The sequence below is a fragment of the Corvus hawaiiensis genome, chromosome 18 (genome assembly GCF_020740725.1).
Source record: "Corvus hawaiiensis isolate bCorHaw1 chromosome 18, bCorHaw1.pri.cur, whole genome shotgun sequence".
Classification (NCBI taxonomy): Eukaryota; Metazoa; Chordata; class Aves; order Passeriformes; family Corvidae; genus Corvus; species Corvus hawaiiensis.
Genome location: NC_063230.1, coordinates 15131283 through 15148141, shown reverse-complemented (window position 1 = coordinate 15148141; position 16859 = coordinate 15131283). Strand labels below are relative to the sequence as shown.

At 40.8% G+C, this 16859-nt stretch overlaps 1 protein-coding gene and 1 long non-coding RNA gene across 3 annotated transcripts in view; one reads left to right on the top strand and one right to left on the bottom strand.

Moving 5' to 3' along the window:
* Window positions 1–16859, top strand: part of LOC125335241 — a 208245-nt gene that overhangs the window by 144721 nt on the left and 46665 nt on the right. The gene's annotated exons all lie outside the window — the stretch shown is intronic.
* Window positions 4819–16859, bottom strand: part of ADGRD1 (adhesion G protein-coupled receptor D1) — a 136381-nt gene continuing 124340 nt past the window's right edge. For both annotated transcript variants that reach the window (XM_048322714.1, XM_048322715.1), the window contains 4 exons: window positions 13644–13770; window positions 12424–12465; window positions 10160–10252; window positions 4819–9514 (listed from right to left, as the gene is read on the bottom strand). In XM_048322714.1, coding sequence (XP_048178671.1) covers window positions 9419–9514; window positions 10160–10252; window positions 12424–12465; window positions 13644–13770 — 358 coding nt within the window. In that variant the 3' untranslated portion in view covers window positions 4819–9418. The remainder of the gene's footprint in view (window positions 9515–10159; window positions 10253–12423; window positions 12466–13643; window positions 13771–16859) is intronic.

Below are 16859 nucleotides of genomic sequence, written 5' to 3'. Positions count from 1 at the left end.
ATTGTGAGGATTTTTAAAAAATATTGTTCTGAATTTTATGATGTTTCAAAATAGATACTTTATAGAAAAGACAAAAACAAAAGCCCTTTATCTTCTTCATTTCTGGCTGCTATGTTGACTTGTTTGAAAGTGTTTTCTTTCCCTTCTTTATTGAAAATTGGCTTTTTCTGGTCATACTAGTGTGGGTCAAGGTCTGATCCAAAGTTTACTGCTGTTAATACCAAAACTTTTGCTGTCATCAAGAGTACTATTTGTATTTATAATAATAATGAATAGCATGTAAACACTGTAAATACTGCACATAGAAGTGCTCAAGAGAACATTTCTCACAGATTAGGGCACAGTTTACTGTTCTGTCTTTAAAGTTCCTGGTGTCTTCAGTTGCTAAAGAGAAGTGAATGAATTTTTGACTGAGATGCATTGGGATTTACTGCATTCGTCATCCAGTAATCCATCAAGACACTCCTGTCATGCTTATTATTGTGGTGCTTGGCTCCTAGAGCACTGAAACTTAATTCCTTACTGGCGGAGGCACACAGAGAACCAACAGGCAACCAGGAGAGTCAGGGGCTGTGGTAGCACTTGGAGGCAATTGAGTCCAACCAGAGATTGGAGGTGCTGGCCGGGGCAAATGGCTAATTAAAGCTGCCTTTGTGGTAGCTTATGTCAGAGGAGCCCTGACATAACCCTCAGTAAGGGCCTCTTTGTTTCTCTTGAATGCCAATGAAATTATTAATAAGAAAATCTATTTTAAGTGCTGCTTTCAGTTTGGGTTTCCATGGAGACTGCTGACCTACAGTAGGAACAAGGCAGGCTTGGGAAGGAATCCCTGCCTGGGAACGGGCTGTGAGTTGGATGGAAATACAGCAAATTACAGCTGTGCACATCTGAGGCAGGGTTTATCCAGATGTCATGAATTTTAGGATCAATTGTTTCCTTATTCAGATAAATCCTTTATGTGCTGCACCTTTGCAGGTTACGAGATAGCAGAGAAATTAAGTTGGAAAGCAGTGGCAAGAAGCATCCAGCAAAGGCTGCCTCAAGTCAAGGGTGTAAAACAGGACCTGGTCAAGGTCACATTCCCACAGTACTCTGCTGGGTTTGAGTGGTAAAGGGTGAAATAACCTCCATCATGGGAATTTATTCCTCTTCCCTTGCCTGTGCTGAGAGCAGAGACCTGGGTTCACACTTGAGGGGCAAACAATTACAACCATTACTTATTGTTAGAAATTCCAACCAGCTGCTTCTACGTTTGTGCCCTTGATCTATCCATGTGGGAGAAATACCTTCTGTAGAAACTGGCATCTTAAGAGTCCCCAAACCCCTCACATGCCAAGTTCAGAGCATAAAAGTAAATAAGGCAGCAAGAGGTGGTGTTCAGCCAGCAGCTGCTGTTCCAAACACCAAGCCAGCCCAAAGGAAGCAGGAGGCTCTCAGAACATGAGCCAAAAAGTAGAGGGGAGGTAAGGAGCAGGATCAGAGCCCTCAGGAGGGCTGGGGTCAGTTTTAGCTGCTGCAGAAGTCAGGCAGAGACAGGCCCTCAGGTGGCCCCAGCTCCATAACTCAATTGCTGCTAATTCACAGCACTTCAGGATCTGTTTCACAGAGTGTCTGGAGAGGATGTTTTCAGAAAAACTCCCAGCCAAGGATGGATTTCTGTAAATGAGTGTTTACAAATAAGCTACTTACCCCCCAGGCTTTATAGATAGCCACAAATTTCTGTTTTTCATAGAACCTCAGTCCGCACAGCCAGGCAGAGAAATGTCACATGCCCATGTTACAGGAGAAAAGGAAAATGCAGATTGCAGAAAGGAACATTTACAGTACCTGATGTAAGTTCTGGCAAGAGCAAGTAAGAAATGCCTGAGGAGTTAAATGAACTGAAGAGGTATTTATGGGAAGGGAAGGGAAGGGAAGGGAAGGGAAGGGAAGGGAAGGGAAGGGAAGGGAAGGGAAGTAATCAGCTTAAAAGGATGAAGAAGGGAGCAAGACCTGTGAACATATTTGATTGCCATGAATGAAGCCCAGCTTGCCTTTCACATCCCAGATGAACACAGTTTGACTTGCGATCACTTTCATTTTATAAAACCCACCATCTGTAGGGAGAGAAAGCAGAAGGTAGAAGTGGAGGTAACATAACCTCTTCCCTGTGCCAGTCCCAAAAGTTAATACTACAAAAGCAGCAGTACCTGTAGACCATGTAGGAGGCAATTGCCTATATTTTGTGACATCTGTTGTAGTTTCATTTGAATAGATAATGCCAGATAGGTGAAACAGGGAAGTTAGGGGAATGACTACACAAGTGACGAAAAATAAAATTGTTCTTAAAGGGTTGTGGGAGGCACCTAGTGGTAGTGATGCACCTTAAGAGAGTTAATTGCCAAATAGAAAACTGGAATTTGAGAGTTTGAAATGTGCTTTTAAAAATAATGCTTTTAAATGTCATGAACTAAAAATAAATGTCATGAACTGAAAATGTTTAAAAATTATTAAAATTGTTTACTCAATGGTCAGATTAGAAATTCAGGCTTCAAATTGCTAAAAAGCCAGGATGCTGTCTATTTATGCAGTGAAAACAAGGGGCCACAGCTCTAAGTTCTTCCTTTCTCTTTGGGAAGGTGCAACGTCTCACAAATTATAGTACACAAAGTAGAGCTTAGCTGTTTTGAGCTTCCCGTGTGCATTTCTTGTGGTGTCGTTACTGAGACTGTTATCTGAAAAAATAGCTCTGTTAAATGAAAAGCTCTGGTATGGAGGAAGAAGATTATCTATCTTTCCTTGTTAAATTACTGTACTGATGCACAGCCAGAAGGGACTGTGTCTTTCTTGCAGTTAGACGTTCACAGGACCAAACATTTTCTTAACGAGAAGACGTTACTAAAAGTTGCTCTGCGAAGTGTTTTGTTGGTGGCCATTATGAGCTACGGTTGATGTGAGAGCTGCAGGCGAAGGACAGGAAGGTGTTTCAGGGAGTTTGCAGACACACGTGAGCTCTGCAGGTGGATTCCAGCCTGCTCCACGTGGGGAGCCTCGCTGCAGCCTGAATGCACAGCTGCTGCACGCAGTCCTTGAAGCAGGACTAAAGGTGCTGTCCCTGCCTCAAGCTTTCTTACAGCTGCCTTAAGCAAGTCTCTCCAGCACGTGTGGGCACTTTGTGAGACCTCTCTGAGCTCTGCCAGCCAGCCCGAGCTCCAGAACAAAACTGTAATTGCACAAGGCAGCAAGTGCTGGGCTTCAGGCTCCTCAGTGCCTGGGCTTGTGGTACCCAGTCCTTTCAGGGGTCTGGGCTGATGATAGCCTAGACTGTAAGTGTGATTTCAGACGTTTGTTCGATTTGAACTGCTGTAGATTCAAAGAGAAGTTATTCATAGAAGTGACTTTTTTGATTTTGTGGCCCAACTATTACCCTTTCTGTCCACTGAAACGCTCCAAAGTAGCTCCTCTGATCCAGATAATCTCTGCCCTTAAGACAGCAGAGCATAGCATGAGTTTTTCTCTTTTGCAGCACAAATGTATCCTGCACTGGGTGTCTGAGGCAGACTATTCAGCAAGGGTAAAATAATAACTGAATCTGACAGAAGTGCCTTCTGACAACCAGAATCTTTCACGTGTTTTTTTTCCATCTACATCGTAGAACTGAATGTAGAAATGCAGATTTGTGACACTCCGGGTGATTCCTGCTCCCCTACTGGAAAAAAAAAGAAGAAAACCCCACACTGCTGCACTGGGGTGGCTTTTTGTCCACGACAAATGTACAGACCTGACTTTTTCTGTGGTTATTCATTTTCCTTAGTGGGTGTGAGGGAGAGGAAGTACCTTGAGATGGAAAGAAGCAGCAACTGCACAGTGCAGACAGGAGACAAAGGCTCTGCAGCTGGGCTGGAGAAACAGCTGCTGTGCTCTCCCCTGCACGGTTTAGGTGATGCAAATTCCACCTCCCGTGAGGCTATCTCTGGTTCCAGCTGGGAGAAGCTCACTCCTGAAGAGGCTATAAGCAGCAGAATACCAAATAATGGATAGCCTGGTTTTTAAAGACTAATTCTGGGGTACTTTTTGCATGCTTTATGTTGGTTTGACAGGTAAACATGCAGTATGTGCTATTGACTACACATTAGAGATTTTAATGCATAGTATACAATCTAAATGCACAATATTCTGCTCACCACAGATAATTTTTTAATTAATTATGCTCTTTGTTGCTGCTGCAGAAAGCAAATATTCATAGTTGCTAAGCTTCAGAACCTAAAGCCTCCCACAGAGTCACCAATACAGAGGGTGAATGGCCCACAGGTTGGTGGGAGGACTGAGCTTTGCCTTTTTTTCCTCTATGCACACATGCTCATGTATTCTCCCCTCATTTTTTAATTTCCTTTTGGAGATGGCAAAATATGACAAATTTGGGGTACAAGACTGGCTAAGTGAGAAGACATCACATCATGGAAGAGTCACATTTAGTTGACCTGTGCAGAATCTGAAACAAAAATGCCTGAAGGATATATTCTACAATCAATATAATATGAATTTTAAGTCATCTAAAACCTACTAGATAAGGCCCAAGCTTTCCAACAAGCATTTGATATTTGCTTATGTTGAGATACTTTTAGAGGGTAAAAATCTGACTTTGTTTTATTCTGCATTTTCCTCCAGAATATTATGAGCATGAACTAAAACTAGGTTTTTGCAATGGCAGAGTTGCTAATCGTGCTGCAGTTTGGTTATTTTTTGGTTTTTTGTCTTGAACTGTTTTATGCTTTATTCTCTGTTTGAAAGTAAATATCAGCAAATACTTAGCTTGGAGAATGCTTAAAGGAACATATACAATGGCCAATCAAGCCTGATTTTATTCAATAACAACAGAAAATAACAGGGGTGAGAGAAAATTTCAGTCGCCTTTGGCATAGGTAAATGAGACAGCCTAAAACAGCTCTCTTGGGAACAACCCTGAGCAAACGAACCATCAGGCAAAGAAGGTGTTTGGTAGAGATCCATTGAACGGTGCTCAGAAGTCCCTTATGACTCAATGTTTCTGCCATGTGTCAGCACCTGGTGAAGATGCTGATGTCAGTGGTACATTCAGTGTTGTAATCATCCTTGACAAGATGAAATACGGCCTCTGAATTCCAAGAACATATGGGATTATTGAGAAGGAAAATTGTGTGAACAAGGGCAATTATAGCAATAACTATCCATGACATACTACATGGAGTCAGCCAAGCATAACACAGATATAATGAAAATATTTTTAAAGGCAAACATGATGTAAGCCAGTGCCAAAATGACCTAATTTATTATTCTGTCACGAATGATAAATGTCAATAACCTCTGTGTTTCACAAAGTAGCAAGAAAGCTTTCTTTTATGTATGCCTTGCTACATGATTTTAAAGGATACAAAGGGAAGAAGGTTTATTGAAATGGGATGAAAAACCTTTCTCATCTAAATTCCAATCTTTAATTTTCAGCATATAATTGCTCTAGTTATTTTTCCACATCTACGCACCTATGCAACACAGCTGGCAGTCTGTTAAATCACCACAGAATTAGCTCTAACCTTGAAAACGAGCGCTACAGGATTGCATCCCTATGATGGAGCTGAGATTGAGCTGTGACGTTTCTGGACTTACTTTATCATTTTCAGATAAAAGTGTAACAGTAATGAAGCTTTCATAGAAGAATTAGTTAAAAACCCACCACTTTTGACCTGCTGTGGACCGAAACCATCCCAGAGCCAAAACCAGTTTCTGAGCCTGGTTCTGCATTGGCTGTACTGAATTCCAGAAGTTCTCTTTCTGCTGGCAAGACTCAGTACTTTTATTCTCTGGGTATAACCCTCAACACAGAAATATTTCCTGCGCATTACCTCAGCACCCCTGACACGGACAGCAGGTCCTTCATAGGAGTAAAGCTCTGCTTGTGTAATTGCAACAGTAGCACTGATAGGGAACCTCAATTGTTATGCTGTTGTTTATAATCCATGGCAAAAGAATAATTTTAACAAAGTCCTTTTAGGAAATTAAGATTTCTTATTTATTTGAGGGGGGAAAAAACCAACAAAGCTAAATTATTTTACTACTTACTGGCAAAGACATTCTTGCTACATTACCTATTTTTATAACTCACATTTCATTCAATTAACATTTCATACTGTTGACAAAATGATGCTGTCCAGAAAAAAAAATATTGTAATAGCTGCTATATACTAGCCCATAAATAAACTGCAAGATCTTCAAGCTTCAAAAGACTGAGGACAGGAAGAGATTGTTTAAAGATTCATTTGAGCATTTCTTATTCAGTACATTTGCTGCATTCAGTACCAAGAAAAACACTTTGAATCAAACAAAAAGAATGGATACCGATGGCAACAGAACACATCTGTACTTTGTGGGGATTTTTCATCAAAAACAGAAGAAAAGCCCATCCCCAATGCAGCATTGTAAATTCAGTGCTCCAAACCTCCTGTGCCATGAAGAAGGCAAACTGCTTCACCACAAGCCTCATCCACCAGTTAAAGCATGGGATGCAGGTTATCCACAGAGGATCTTGGGGGATAATCAAGGCTCCCTCAACACATAACACTCCTATCTCCCATTCAAAAGTGTAAAACCAAACACATTTCCATGCTCGTCCTATTTTTGGTGAACAGTTTTAAAACAGAGCATACCTGGATGAAAAACTGATTTAGCCCTTTGTACTACTGCCATTGTGTACTGTCATTGGTATGTCACTTGTTTGTTTTTTTTTTTTTCAAATGGACCTTGGGCAGTCACAAAAGTGGCCAATACAGCACAGGAGGAAATGCAGGGAACGAAAATTGTGTAGAGGGGAATACTCTTAGGAATTAAGATTAAAAAAAACCCCAACCTTTTGTATGTTGTCTTGTTCATTCACAGAACTTGCACTATAATACAATGATTAGAAGAGAAATGGTCAAGGAGGGTTTCAATCTCTGTTTGTGGTCACAGTGTAAAAAAACCAAAAACAAACCAAAAAACCAAACCAAAACCAAAAAAACTCATATGCTCCAGTATAAAAAAATATGCTTAAATACATTGTCTGCACACAATACAAACTCTGCTATCACAGTACTCTTCTATTCCATCTCCTCTGTACATTCCAAGGGCTTTGTCTACTGTCTTTTGGGGGGAAAAAACCTCATTTTCAGGCCAAGAGAAGCCCATATATAGGCACAGCTGTAAGACAGAGCAATGCAGAAAAAGCTAGGAGAAAACCATACACAAAAGCCAAAATAAAGACACAGCCATTTACATGTTTAGCTTTTACAGGTCCTCTGTTTGGAGTTAATTGTCAATGATTGGAGTTATGTAGCAGTAGGAAACACGGGATTAAAGCCTCTGTATTTCATGCACGGATATGTGTGATATGCAGTTCTGCTCTGTTCTAGCTGCAGAAATCCAGCATTGATCTGGTGCAACTGAAATAATTTCTGTAGAATGTTTTGAGCTGTGAGCCTGACAAACTTGGGTGGGCTCTGGACTTCCAGTTTGGGGATCACACCAACAAGTCTTGGCTAGGGAGGGGAAAAGGCAGGAAAGATTGGGCCGAACTGAAACTTACCATTTTTTTTAGAGCAGGAAGGAAACCCAGACAAAACTTGTTTTGGATCAAACAGAAATTAAATGCATTGAGTTTTTCTAAACTTTCAATTCTATGTCTTTTGGATTTAACACTTCACTAAATTCAGTCATAATTGATGGGTGTTTCCAGTTCCCTAAAGATCAATTTACTTTCATCTTACTTTTTGATAAATTTACTATCCAATAGAAAATTTCCACTCTGCACATTATGGTGTAAATACCTTTTCTCTTGGAAACCAGTAGCACATTCACCGGGATCAGGAATGGTCTGAGCTGCTGACGACACAATATTTAATCAAGGTTAAAAAAACACAACACAAAACATCTTAGCAAAACATGAGGTTGAAGACTTGCATATTTTCTGCCTGTTGTAGTATTTTGATAGCCCAGTGGATCAGGAAAGTGAATTACCCTGGTGATCTCTGCAGACCATTATACCCAGTCTGTTACAGGGGGGGCTGCTGCAAACAAGGGAGAGCTGGGGATAAAGAGTTGTGGCTGTAAAGCCACTTCCTCATCTTTGGAAGTCACTCTGGAGACCCTGGATGCTGAGTAAGTCCTAGAGCAAGGGCCCCTGAGGGCTCTGACCACTGTTGAGACTTAAACCCTGCTTTACTCCAGTTGGGAAGGTGCATGTTTGGCACAGGTAGCCCTGGCTCGTGCTCCAAACACCACTCAGAGAACCTACAAAACACTGGTCAGAAGAAAAATTACAGTGTTTTTCTCCTCCTTAAAGATACTTCATAGCAGTACTAAAGCAGAAGCTACTAAATGCTGGGCAGAGTTTAAAACCACAAAAGAGACTGCAGAGACCTGTTTAAAGCTGTCTGCAGGAAACGATACATAGACTTATTTGTAGGGTGGCTGTCTTCACAGTATATCAACATGTTACATCTTTGTGGTAGGAATTCAGTGTCTCTAAATGACCAGTAAAATGAGGAAGATAAGTCAGAGAGCCAGGTTTTGATTTCCAAAAGCCACAGTGAGTTTGCGAAATGCACTTGACGGAGAGTTGTTGATTGCATCCCGAAGCTGCAGGCAAAGCAGTGGAATAATTCATATGGCAATGTGTCAGCAGACAGAAATCAGCAGTAGAGGTGCTGTGGGCTGCTGTAGGACAATCTTGGCCTCTGATAGATAACATGGCAACAGGAAGATCTAAAACACTGCTGGGCCACATTCCACATTACATGTGCTGTTTGTGTGCGCAGAGACACACGTGTTTGTTAGCTTTGCTAATCCACACCCACTTTGGGAGGGCAGTAGCCAGAACCTGCCTCTCCCTCAAGTCCTGGCTTCCTTGTAGCATTTAGACTAAACACCGTACTATGTATTTTGAATCAGCTTCACTTTCATAATTGGATTCTATAAGGTAATAAATGTAAACAGAGAGAGCACAGCAGGTCCGGAATAGTCTCATTACAACATCACAATGGGAAGCATTTCATTTTAGAGCATAAAAATCCATCTTTTCAGAGGTATGTTGCTTTCCCTCAGTTCTGGGAGCTGGAATGATTCAGAGAGCAATAAGCCCTCCTTGCGTACCTAGTGTTTTCATCATTGCTGACAAAACCATCCAGTGTATATTTTGCTGGTTATTTTTACAGATATTGCTAATAGCCAAGTGCTAGAACATGTTACAGTTTTGAAGGCAAGCAACAAGGGCTATTTACTCAACAAAACGATATGGCAATTCCCAATTCATTAGGCAGTGATTTAAAAAGCCCAGTTTTCTACTGTTATTAGCAGTGAGAAAAAGCTGGTGGACACGGTGTCGGAGGTCCTGAATGTATGGCTTGGTTTTCTCTGAGGAGTGTTATTACTGTCAGACTGCTGATAAATCAATGCGGTTCGCTGAATTGGTGCTTTTATCCCAGGTGTTCAGCTTTGTGGGAGTCGTGCCTGGCCTGTTCCCAGTCATCTGGAAAATAAAATAGTATAGAAAATTGATTTATTTATTTTGCCAAGCCACTCTTGCCTGGATGAAATAAAAGCTTGAAAGCATCTATTTACATTACAGTGTTGTCACAGGATCTTGAGAGCATATGCCATAAGGGATTTTTAAACAGTTATTGCCGGGATCGAAGGTGATTGGCAACGATCACTTAATAATACCTATCACTTCAGATGTCTGGTTCTTTATAAAAACAAATGTCTTTTGTCTCAAGACAATTTAAGGAGAGCTAGAAAAGGATATTCAGGTGTGTGCTTAAGAATAAGAATGCCCTATAAAAGAACCCCCAGCATCAGAGCAATTCATTGCCAAAATGCTGCTGGAATGCAGAAGTCCATTAAAATTGGTGAGAATAGCCTTATTGAACTATATCCAGAGTTCATAAACCCGTGTTTGCTTTTATTTGATAGTCTACCTGAAAGCAGAATCTTGTCCTTTGCTTTCAAAACAGATATTGCAGATGCAACTTCATGCCTGCTGATTCCACCTGTCCACACCTTGCATTAGGTTAGTACTAAAAATACCCATGTGCCTGCTCTGCTCTTTCCCACAGAACTTAACGTGGAACACTTTCAAATACGATGGGGGGAAAGAAAAAGGAGCAATACTTACAATGTCTGAATTGAAGGGCTTCACATTGATGTTGCGTGTTGAACTACTGGTGAGGGACCAGACCTTGGTTTTGTGCTTGAAGGCAGCTCTAACCTTTGGCAAAAACAGTGAAACCAGTTGAAAAAGTTATGTTTATTTTCACAGGTGCAGCCTACAATCATTTCCCCTTTTTCCTTCCTCCACGTTAATGTCACTGTGCTGTTAAACAACAAACAACACTTTCTTTGTCTTTATGGACTTATTTTAAAATTTAACTTTAATTTCAACTACCCATATTTTAAACACAAAGTCTTGTGTGGTCTCACTTGCATCTCATTTCATTGGCAATATTTTCACATTATCTGGGTAATTTCATCCTCCCTGATTTCCAAGGTGTGACTGTGTTACCATTCATCTCATTAAAAAATAATAATAAAAGCAAAACCCCAAAACTGTGGTGCACATAAACCTACACCCCCAGCATTTGCAGTACGGGTTTGAATGATTTCATAAGGTGCCACTATCCTGATTTCAGCAGCTCACTTACACGTTTTCTATCTAAGTACAGAGCCCCAGGCTGGAGCACAAGGTCCCCCATTCAGGCAGGCTCTCCCTGGGGTTCACATAACCCTGGTATATCGGGATGCCACAAGGACATAGAGCAGCTGCCAGCCTGCTGTAAACTGAGTCATTTAGAAATGCTGGATGAAACTCCCTGGAGATGGAGCGATACTCTTCACCAAGGTGAAAATCAGCTGCATAAAGGAAAGATGGTGAGACAAGTAGGTGAGATTTGTCAGGGATTATTGGCTGGAACTGACTGACCAGTGTTAGGTGTGGAGATCAAGGACACATTTTCAGACCATCTTGGCCTGCTGTCTTGTGCTTCTTTATAATACACACGCATTTCTGTCTGGGTGCACTGGGAATAAAGCCTTTTTTACCCAGCCACTTCTATGCCCAGTCTACAGATGTTTCTTTACAATATCTGAGTTTTACTTCTCAAAAATAAATTCTCACGAAGAATTCCCACTGTTTAGCTAAAGGAGTATTTTAGATATGCACAGCCTATGATGGAGCCAGTAGGACCTGCTCTCTAAAAATGACAGCTCACATCAGCTATGTAGAAACTGGTTTTTGAGGATATAAATTCTGAACAGTTTCTGAATTTAATTTCTCATGAGGTTCCTGAAAAATGACAGCAATTCAAATATTTGTATTTGATATAAAACATTTGAAACTTGAAGATTTCTAAGTCTGGGAGAGAATAGAATAAAGAAATCTTTTTCCTCCCTACCTTTAACCTGCCTGCTTAATTTTAGTTGATTTCAGTAAAGATCAAGAGTTTCACAGTCAGACCTGACTCTCCAAACTGATTTTGGCAGAGATCACATCAGTGAATGCTCTGAGACTGAATAGGTTGACACCTATTAATAAATCATAATTTCTCTACGGAAGAGCTGGAGCATGCTGTTGCACAGGAAGCAGCAGCAGGTTATGGGGCAGAGCTACTTATTAACATCCAGAAAAATGAACTATGGAGAACCAGAGCTACGAGGCTCTCCACTGAGCATTCCCCCTGGCAGCATGCTGGAAATGGTTCTCATAAAAAACCATTTTTTTTCAGTCATACTCGTTGCGGAGCATTTTCTGCTATCTGCCATGGGAGGAGAGGATGCTGCAAGCCAAATTTACATCAGCCTTGCCTTGGCTTTATCCCAGTTGCTCTAATGCAGCCTTAATGCAAAAAAATCTCTCAGTCCCCTATGAACACCTGAACTTCCCGCCAAGAAAAATACCTGGGATATCTTCTACTCAGTTTGGTTTCCCATTAAGGACTGCATGAGCACCATCCAAAAATATGTTTCACTGAGAATAATATTTATTTTCCTCCCTGGAACTGCAGCTGTAACAGATCCCCTGCCCCCCCCAGCAGGGACTGCTGGAGTGTCCTGCTCCCACTTTTTAAGCATCTTCTCCTCACAGTGCAGTCCATGCCCTGCTCAGCCCTTGCAGCTCCCAGGACAGCTTCTCTCCTGACTCTTGAACTGCTCCTCTTGTCTTTGTTCTTTGTTTCAAACCTTTCTTACGTCAATTAAAACAAATACTGAACATGGGTCAAAATTCTGCAAGTTCACAAAGCCAGAACAATCATGTATCAATTAAAAGAAAAAGGAAATCAGTGACATAGCAGGCAATGATAATGGAGAAAGGCTGTTCTTGCTTCACACTTGTGTTCTTGGATGTGGTAACACCAAATTTGTTAACACCATTTGGTTACATACCTCTGAGTTCAGAAGACAGTGAAACAGGAACATGAAAAATCCCTGAAAACAGAAAAAAGGGAGAAGGTGAGGTCTGGCTGTGAAGAATCAAATACAATAATGTGTTTCTCTCAGTATTGTACAGAGCAGGCATCAGGCAGCTGGAGCCCTACAAATATCGGAGTGCACTAAACCAGAGTGTCCCAAGTGAAACTGGGGAAACCTGCAGCATTAGGTTACTGTGAGGCTTCTCTAGAATTTTTCCTGTAAAAAAACACCTCCTAAACTTTGCTGTACTAAAGGAGAAACCTGGCTGAAAATATGCAGAAATTCTTGTTTCATGACAACAAGAGAACTTTTTGTTTGTGGTTGCAAAGAGCAAGGCAGAGGGAAATGCTTTTTGGGAACCACCAGATCAATATTTTTCAGATTAGAAAAGCAAGGTATTAGCAATAGGAAAATTTTCCTGGCAGAATTTTGCTCTTTGGGCTTTTAGTCCAATGCAAAGTGAAAAGGTCTCATCCCCTTTCCCTCACAAAAGAATTTTATTTTTCTGGGGGGTAGTATTCAGCACCAAGAACCCTGCTTCACTCTTTTTGTGTCCATAGTACTGTTTGTTGCCAAGACAAGAAATTTAGCAGCAGATTATTTTTTCTTCCTCTTTGTAACCACTGTTTGGGCAAGAACGGTAACATGCCTATAGGTTTATGCCTCTACTGAAATGTTTGCTTAAAGCTATGCAGATGTTTACATTCCTCCCTGGACAGAGCTGTTTTTCTGGACTGGTGCACCAAGAAGATGAGGGCTGAGTTTCCTGCTTGCAGGAGTCCTGTACAGCACAGGGAATAGCTCCACTTTTGATCTTCCCCGTAAACTTCTGTTTGCTTTCATTTAGTCTCGGTAATGAAGCCTCAAATTGGCACTGAAAAATTGGCCTGGTATCTCTGCTGAAGGATCCTGCCTGTGGTACACGGTGCTGGAAGAATGAATTTCATTTCTCAAGCTCAGTGCTGTCTCATTTATTTAATTATTGCTGCTGGAAACACAAAGGAGTGGGATACAAGTTCTGTTCAAACAAAGACAAGCAATTTCCAGCACTGTATGGTCAGACTTAAAAGGCAGAGGAAGGAACACAAAATAAAATGCAATAAGCATAAATGTGTGAAAACAGCACTAATGATCCATTTAATTGGATCTCAGAGGCACTTCTGTAGCCATAAATTTTCCCACCAGGTACTTACTTGTAGTGAACTGAAAACGGCAAATATATACTGAAATACCAGTGCGTGGGCATTGACAGCCAAAATGCCAAAGATCCACGAGCTTCCCAAGATTGGTAAGAGAACAGCGACGGCTTTAGCTGTCAGTCTGTAAGAGAAAATGAAAACAGGAAATTGTGGTGAGACCATTAAAGAAATGTCAGCCTCCACCAAGGAGTTTATTGATTATGTTCTGGCAGCAAGGCAGCGGACAGAATTCTTCTTTATCATGAAATTCTTTTAATAGGCAAGATTTTAATTGTTTTTTCATCTGTGAAAATAGGGATAACAGAACACTGGTATCACACAGGATAAATACAGATACTGAGTCAGTAACTGAGGGAGCAGGGAAAGAGATTTGAGAGATGGTCATTTAAATACTGCAGTCATATCTTCAATTTACAGAAAAGTATCACTTTGCTAGTGAGAAGCCAAGTGTAAGAGTCAAAAAACAGTGAGCACTGTACATGCAGCTCACAGCACTGGGCAACCCACCAGCATTCATGGTGTGTCCACTCCGTAACCACTCAGAAAACTCATCAGTCCCACGGGGCAAAACATTCTTGCCATCGAGGCACTGCTAACTAGAGAGCTCAGAGCAATTTTACCTCCAGGAGGAGTAGATAACCTTTGCACACCTGGGCACACTTTCAGTGACAGCTATCAAAGGACAAACTCCTCCCCCTGGGCAGCTGAGAACAACTTTGGCGGTACAAGACAAAAAGCAGAAAGAAGGGACCAGTCCTCATTTGAAACATCCGCCAAGAAGGCAGATCTAATCCCAATTTATCACAGCACTGCAAACACTTAGTGCGCTCCTGTTGTAGCCCGCAGGATTCAAGCACACGCTTCAAATGAAGTGTTTAAAATATCAGTGAGTTCATTCTGTGGTACAATTACAGATAGAGAAGCCGAGAGGCAGCGAAGGAAACAGGAGTAGTGAGAAACTAAAAGTCAGTCCCTGCTTGCTAAAGCTACATTTTTTTAGAAATGATCAGATTTCTATTTAGATGGAAACCTATGCAAGAGAAAAAGCTGTTTCAGGGAGATTAATGTCCTACTTGTGCCTTGTGCCCCCTCGTACAGATTAAAGTACACTTTGAGAGAAAATGCACCGAGCTGCCTGACAGGAGACTGCTTGTAATTACAGCAAACACAAAACAAATGAGAATTTTGTACAACACAATTCAATGAAGAAATCTTTTAATTAAACTTAGAGACAAGATGTCTTGTTCATTTCAGTGTCCTGAGCACAGACTTCATTATATCCTCAACTAAAAGTGTGTAATAAAGTTTATAGGGAAACCTGGGACAGGGAAGCATCTGGAAAGTTTTTTCTGTTTTGGTTTGGGTTTTTTTCTGTATTGATTCATATCTCTCTATGCTTGGCCATGGACATTTCTGCACAATTCAATTTAATTCTGCAAGGAGTTTTCCAGTCAGAAAATGAAGGAATATCTTAAAGCTTGAGATCCTATTTAAATTTAAAAATGCATTTTAAAAGATACAATTTTAAAGCAACATATACAAGTTTATTTTTGTGAATCAAGGATGCTTTGGGATCAAAGGATGCTGTTAAGATTAAAGTTCCTCCCCAAACTCTAAGATAAAATATGCTGCACTGGAGAGCTGCTAGCAGAACAGCTCTTGCCATCGACTTCGTGCAGAAGGACCTGGAAAGCCCCACTGAGCCCTTGGTGCCTGCAGGAAAATGCAGCTGTGCAGGACTCAGGGCAGCTGGGGCAGGAACACCTGGGAGATGGATTAGGAACATTCAGGTTCTGTGATGGTTTAGATGTCTTCTCCAGCCTAAACCAGCAGGGGCTGTTGTGCCCGACACAGCTACACGTGTAAAACTGCCTTCATTACACACCAACACTTTTTCTTTTTCTCTTTTGTTCCCACACTCTCCATTTTTATGTAATTTTCAGTTTGGAATATAATTTTCCCCAGCTGTTTTGTTGCCAAAAATGTTTTCATTTTTTCCCTTTGAGTGAGAGCACAAAAGGCTTCATCTGTAAGTTGCAGTTGGGGGCAGAATAGAGTCAGGCAGTCAATTTCAATATTTTCAAAACCATTCTTACAGTCTGGATTTTCAGAAGCCTTTAACATAGCAAATTACTCATATAATTTTAAAAATCATGTTTTAATAAAGATTGCTCTTCATTAAGTGCAGAGTTCAGCGCACGTGTGGCAGAACTCCACAGCTAAAATGAAAATACAATCCAGATGTGGAATTTTCCATGCAAAAGTGTGAATGTTTCATGCACACTCATTTAGAAAAGCAGCCACGTGAAGGTGAAATTCATTTAAGACTGAGGGTCAGCTCTGCCTATGATTCACTTGAATCTCATTAAGACTTTTTTGAATTTTTACCTAGTTATTGCATAGCTTTCTATGCTTACATGCTTGGAATTTCATCCTCTGTAGGAAATTATTAATTCAAGGGTGTTTATGAGCTTTACCTACCAATAAAAGGGCCCAGCTCTATGGTTCCTGGTGCTCTCTTATTTTCTTCCACTTACCCCTCTCCTTCCTACCCTTATTCCTTTTTAATCTTTGAACTTTAAAAAAGAAAAATACTAACTGTAAAATGCTGCATCAGAGTGCCATTAAGGTATCAAGGTTAAAAAAATCTTAGAAATACAAAAGTTAATGTTCCACTAGGTACATTAATTCTGACACACTGCACATACTTTATTTTTTTTGATTCCTGTTTTTCTTTGCTACATGAATATTTTAGTAGATTGGTTCTAGTTCACTAAGATATAGAGCACAGTCAAATAGATGTTGCTTTTGGAGAAGGAATACTTCCCCATGCATGACTTAAGCTGTGCAATGTAAAAAAAAATTAGTCACTAGCATCAATGGAGCTTTATATTGTCTGTAAAATTGGTGACATGAAGCAATAATTTGGGGCAGGGGCTGGGCTTGCTTTGCAGATACTGTGGTTCAGCCCCACCAGGACCCCATAAACCTTACTAGAAGCCTTTTTTCTTGTGCCCAAATGTGTCAGAAAACTGAATGGCCATCTAAATTTCTCCCTGAGTGCCCCTTCTCAGGCCTTTGCAATTAACAGCCTGTTCCTCACTACACTTTCAAAAGCCCAGGTATTGTCACTTTTCTGAAGTCCCATAGCACCAAGTTTGGTGAGCTTTTTGTCTCTCTGCATCTAAACGCACTGAAGGATCAGTCCTG